This window comes from Anneissia japonica, unplaced genomic scaffold, assembly GCF_011630105.1.
Source record: "Anneissia japonica isolate Jap-2015-1 unplaced genomic scaffold, ASM1163010v1 scaffold9668_len1562885_cov226, whole genome shotgun sequence".
Lineage (NCBI taxonomy): Eukaryota > Metazoa > Echinodermata > Crinoidea > Comatulida > Comatulidae > Anneissia > Anneissia japonica.
In genome coordinates this window covers 207,634-212,878 of record NW_022711326.1, presented here as the reverse complement: position 1 = coordinate 212,878, position 5,245 = coordinate 207,634, and the positions used below count along the sequence as shown (strand labels likewise).

Sequence of the window (5,245 nt, the reverse complement as noted above, 5' to 3'; positions counted from 1 at the left end):
GGCGTATACGTGTGAGGGGGTGATGTCGCTGCATCTTGTTTATATATCCTGTATATATGTATGTATGCAGGTAAAGTATATTATATAAGGCTGAAGATGCATACGTACATGATGTTAGCATGAGCATGCTGACTGCAAACCAACGCCATAAATAATTCATCTTTGGTAAAAAAATATTCAAGTAGTTAAAATTACACCATTTACGGATACTATTAAAATGTAATCTACGTTATTAATACTGATATTGATACAAGAAGAAAACAATGTATTCAGGCCTATTTTGTGCTTTTTCAAATTTAAAATAGACACATTTACTCTGAAAATAGTTTAAAAGGCAACGTAAGTTCAGAACAGCAGATTAGTTTAAGAGTTGTTTCCATAGGTAACATGAGTTGCGGCTGTACAAATAATAGTAGTTTAGCAATGGCAGTAGTAAACAATATGATGTTAAACTTATAAAGTGCTTGATAGTAGTCTTTAATACCATTGGCGTTATACCTTGAAGTGACCTCATATCGTCCACATACACTGCTTCTCCTGTCGCTTGCTGGAAGGAGGACGTGTGTGCTATTGGACGTCCAACTGCATCATTTGGAGATCTGTTGCTAGGTACTTCCTAAATTTCACAAAAAAAAAAAAAAAAAAAAAATCAACTATGATCATCTCCACCATTATCATTTATTATTAATTAATATCATCCTCATCATTATAATCAACTTTATAATTACTATAATATTATTCTATAAACTTTAAAAGAACCTTAAACCTCTCTTACATGTTTGATTGAATTTATTTTAACTAAAACTATATAAATACCAAAGCACTCTCTTAATTTATGTTAATTCTTTAGTACAGTACTACTGTTGTGCAGTTCTATCTTTACTGACAAACCTGAAATAACTGTGTACTCATTATTTCACCCCGATGAAAGGCCACCAAATTATCTGTCGTCGAATGTTTTGATGATTTACAATCAAACTAAAACAAAGAATTTCAAAATACAGAGATGTTGAATACAATGTAATGATAGGCTATCGGTGACGTTGATTGGTCAGAAATCGGAAGCTTTCCCGATTGCGTTTGTGATTGCTGTTCAGTGAAACACTTTAGTGACGGTTTGCCGATTTGATGTAAACCATGTTCATGGTGTAGGATACAAGTTGCCTCACCTGTGCCAAGTGATTTTTAACTGTCATGTAGAACTTGAAGAAGAAACTTAAAGTGAGTGATTGTCTATATTCCACCATCCCACCAGGTGCGCCGGGAGGAAGAGACATCTCATCAGCAAGGCAGGTGCAAACATCCTCCAATAGCGACTGGTTCCAAGCTCTACAACAAATCAGTATGTTTTACTTTCTGACTCTATATCCATATCAAAGCTCCGCACGGGGATGTCATAACCACGCGCGAGACTGCATCACAACCAATCAAAATCGCGAGATTATGATGTTTACATTTAACAGATATCAGAATATTAAGAATAAAATTACGTGTTCCTATGGGATTGGCACTTAATTTTTAAAATATAAAGCCTATAGTACGGTATATGAAATTCAATTCTGATTTATATACAATACCGTCCAATGACCGCTTTTCCAGTTTTAAGAGCGAGTTTTGTTGTAGCAGCCATTCCACCAAACGCTAAGGAACATTCAGTAACTTTACTATGACTCGAGTCGAACCTAACTCTCATTGCTGCGTTCACAATCGCTATATCATCATCTCGTCTGTGAGCTTGCTTGTATGCATATATAAATTCGTTCTAAATTAAAAGAATATGTATATAGACCTAATCATAGTGAATGAATTTAACTACTGCACAATCTTAATGAATTCATTTATGACAAAACCAACGCCACGAAATGTCACATATAACCGTCCACTTGTTGTAAATACCGCTTACCTCATTTGTGAAGGGTATATGTACACTTGATAAAACTTCATCTGCTCTCATTGCATTTTGTCTGTACCCAGTGTAGAACTCATTGTCAATCTTAACTATTCTCCTATTTCCTTAAATGAAGAAAAACATAATTGACGTATGTTAAGAGGTACGGTACCGGTAGTGGACTAACCTATAAGAAAGTATATCTCTTTCATTCGTTGACAAGACAACTAACAGATTATAACTGCTTAGGTCATAGAGCCACTTACAGCTATTTGGTAAACGAAACATTAGTAAGATTTTAAAATAGATTCATTCTTACCTTTTGTTGATACCAGTTCGATGGTCGCACGCGCAGCCATCAGGATGGGTACAAGATCTGAGATAGGACTGCCAGTGACGATGTTTCCTCCAATAGACTAATTAGGGAGGAACATTATATTCAAACATATTCAATCAATCAATCAATCAATTAATCAATCAATCAATCAATCAATTAGTTAATATTATAATAATGGTGATAATGATGGTTATATTTATAGCAATAATATAAATATTATTAATGTTATTATCACTTACTGCCACATTTCGTATCTGATCCCCTGCAAACCAATGAATCATTTCTAAAAATGCCACGAACGATTTACATTTTTCGACTAAATTTGGATAAAAACAAATCCATATGTTAAACCTTATCGACACAGGGTAATTTAATTATATTTATTTGGTATTTAGAAATATTTAGTATCAAGATAAGTAAATATCCATAATATTAACACATTATTTTTGGGGCCTATTCATAGCAGCTACAACACATACGGTACGTTTCATTCCTATAGAAGGTTTGAAATTCCGGTTGTTTATTCACAGATTAAAAAAACAAATATACTTCTTGATGCATGATCACATGGTTACGAATGCGCAATTACAAATCAATATTTTGTTCATTATTGTTTCAGGGGTGACACCAGTTTGGGAGGCGAAGCAGGGCCTCCCGTGTGGGAGAGCTACCTTCACCCCGTAGGGTGGAGAAAAAAACCACCATTTGTCGGGGGAAAAAATTATAGGTATTTTCTACATATTAGTAGGCTCTAAAATCGATTAAATAAGTCTTTGAAACCCCTAAATTGTAAAAATTTTCGGGGCTTCGATTTTTGAGCGACGCCCGACCACGCCCACTTTGTAAGGTAATGTGGTTTGATTTATATAGCGCTTTATACCCAAGTCTCAAAGGGCTCGAGGTGTGGACTAGCTCTCGTCGAAGACACCCTCACACGGTCGGGACCTCGGACCCCCTGTCGGGCAAATCCTGGCGCCACCCCTGTATTGTTTGAACAGGAGATCAATGTATTCCTGAGAATACACAACTTCAACATAGGCTGTACCTGGAAGAGTTTGTTGCTGAACTTGAAGGAATTTATAAAGTCTGGTAAGCGTCACAGATGCTCCTATGCGCACCCCAGCAGCATCAACATCGAGTCGATTCATCTCAGAAACTTGCGTACAAGAACAGATTATTGGATAAAAACTGTTCTTGAATTTTACCTCCACTCCTACACTTAACAAAAATAGAATCGCGTGCATAAGAATTACGACGATGACAGCAATAAATGTTTTTATTAATATCATTATTAGTAATAACATTAATTTGTTATTATTTTAGGCCTTTTATAATAATAATAATAATAATAACATATCAAAAATAAAAATAATAATGATATTCGAGATTTGTTTCAATTATAATGGCAATTATAGATAATGCCAATGTAATGATGATAAAAAATATTATTATTATATTAGTATGTTACTTATAAATATTGTTAACGCACCGACTTCCGTGTTACCAACGGTGAATTTAACGTCCGGGTATTCCGCCTTGACGTCTAATACTTGTTGAAGAGTAACTGGTTGCAACCATTTTAACCTTTTTCCAATGAATTGCAGAAACTGCGGTTTAGATGCCTTTAGTATCTAATTCAATCAAGACAAAATTATCGTCATTATGTATAAGAGTAAAATCACAAAATGCTTTTAGATCACTATATCAATCCCTCGAATTTATTAACAATAAAAAATTACTTGAAATAACACAGTCCTCCAATATCTGTATTGTATACAGGTTCCATTATCATTTCCAATATTCAATTGGATTACAAAAAGGGAATATAACACAATAGTATTGTGAATAATAAAAATAGTACTCCCATTTATTTTATTTGATATGGAACGAGACTTTAGTGACTATGCCTGTCAAGTCAGTATTTGAGAGAGATTGACAGTTTTAATAATAAAATAATGACGGACAATGACGGTGGTCTACAGAGAGCTTTATAAAATCCTACCATTATTAATTCAGGCGGGAAAATAATATCCATTGTAGCATCATACGGGGTAAAACTTTCCGGTTCAAATAGCCTTGAACATATCTAAATTTATAATAAATAAATCAATATAAATTAGTAATATAAAAAATTAATGAAGTAGGCCTACTATATATCATCAACATCAACGCTAAACGTCTTGAGACATAGCACAGTCAAGACTTCTCCTGTCACATCCATCTATCCATATTCAATTACTTACGGTACTGTGTAAAAGTACCGTACTGTATTTATTTGAATTAACATCCCGCTTTGAATAAAGACCCCCTCTCGAATTATCGCACCATCTTACCCCTTTTAAAAATACCCGGGGTTTTCCCCTTTAAATATAAATGACCCCACAAATGACTGTGAACAAATATAATGAAAGCAACACATTCTCTCATTATATGAAGAGTTTATTATAAATATGTGATGATGATATCATATTAACACTTTTTTGACAATAGTTTCAACCCCCATTTAAATGGAGAAAGAAAACCGTTTAGTTAAGTAGGCCTACTGTACGTATATACTTTACACCAAAATAAACGCCGTCCTTGAATGAACGATAAAATTCCCTCAATCCGGCCCTGTGAACAATAAAATTAAAAATCAGTGAATCAATGACACTTTTATATGCCTTGGAAGAAAGATCTCGTGAAAATTTTACTCAAGTGCTGCAATTGTAGGCCGATGCTGCCATAGGCATTTTTATAGTAACTATGCTATTGTTTGAATTAAGGTTTCCATTTTAACTTACGCCATTAATACTGCTATTGCCTTCACTAAGGTCACCTGTAGAGTTAACGGTAGATTTACAACAACCATTCGCCTGTTCTTTACAGCATCCATTCTGTATAAAGTAAATCCATATAATTTTTATAATTACATTATTGATCATCCACCAGCCGTCGTTAGACAAATAGAATTTCGCTCTGAGACAGAATAATCTACATGTTCCCGACGGAAGCACACAATGTATAGGCCTATATATAAT

The 5,245-nt window shown here is 34.3% G+C and overlaps 1 protein-coding gene across 1 annotated transcript in view; it reads right to left on the bottom strand.

Annotated features, from left to right (window-relative positions):
* LOC117107422 (xanthine dehydrogenase/oxidase-like) overlaps positions 1-5,245 on the bottom strand; it is a 22,626-nt gene that overhangs the window by 11,190 nt on the left and 6,191 nt on the right. The window contains exons 6-17 of the mRNA XM_033249108.1: positions 5,009-5,101; positions 4,228-4,311; positions 3,715-3,856; positions 3,271-3,438; positions 2,465-2,541; positions 2,208-2,304; positions 1,904-2,013; positions 1,578-1,762; positions 1,170-1,329; positions 892-978; positions 499-616; positions 109-160 (exon numbers count right to left, since the gene is read on the bottom strand). Of these exons, the coding sequence (XP_033104999.1) occupies positions 109-160; positions 499-616; positions 892-978; positions 1,170-1,329; positions 1,578-1,762; positions 1,904-2,013; positions 2,208-2,304; positions 2,465-2,541; positions 3,271-3,438; positions 3,715-3,856; positions 4,228-4,311; positions 5,009-5,101 (1,373 nt within the window). The remainder of the gene's footprint in view (positions 1-108; positions 161-498; positions 617-891; positions 979-1,169; positions 1,330-1,577; positions 1,763-1,903; positions 2,014-2,207; positions 2,305-2,464; positions 2,542-3,270; positions 3,439-3,714; positions 3,857-4,227; positions 4,312-5,008; positions 5,102-5,245) is intronic.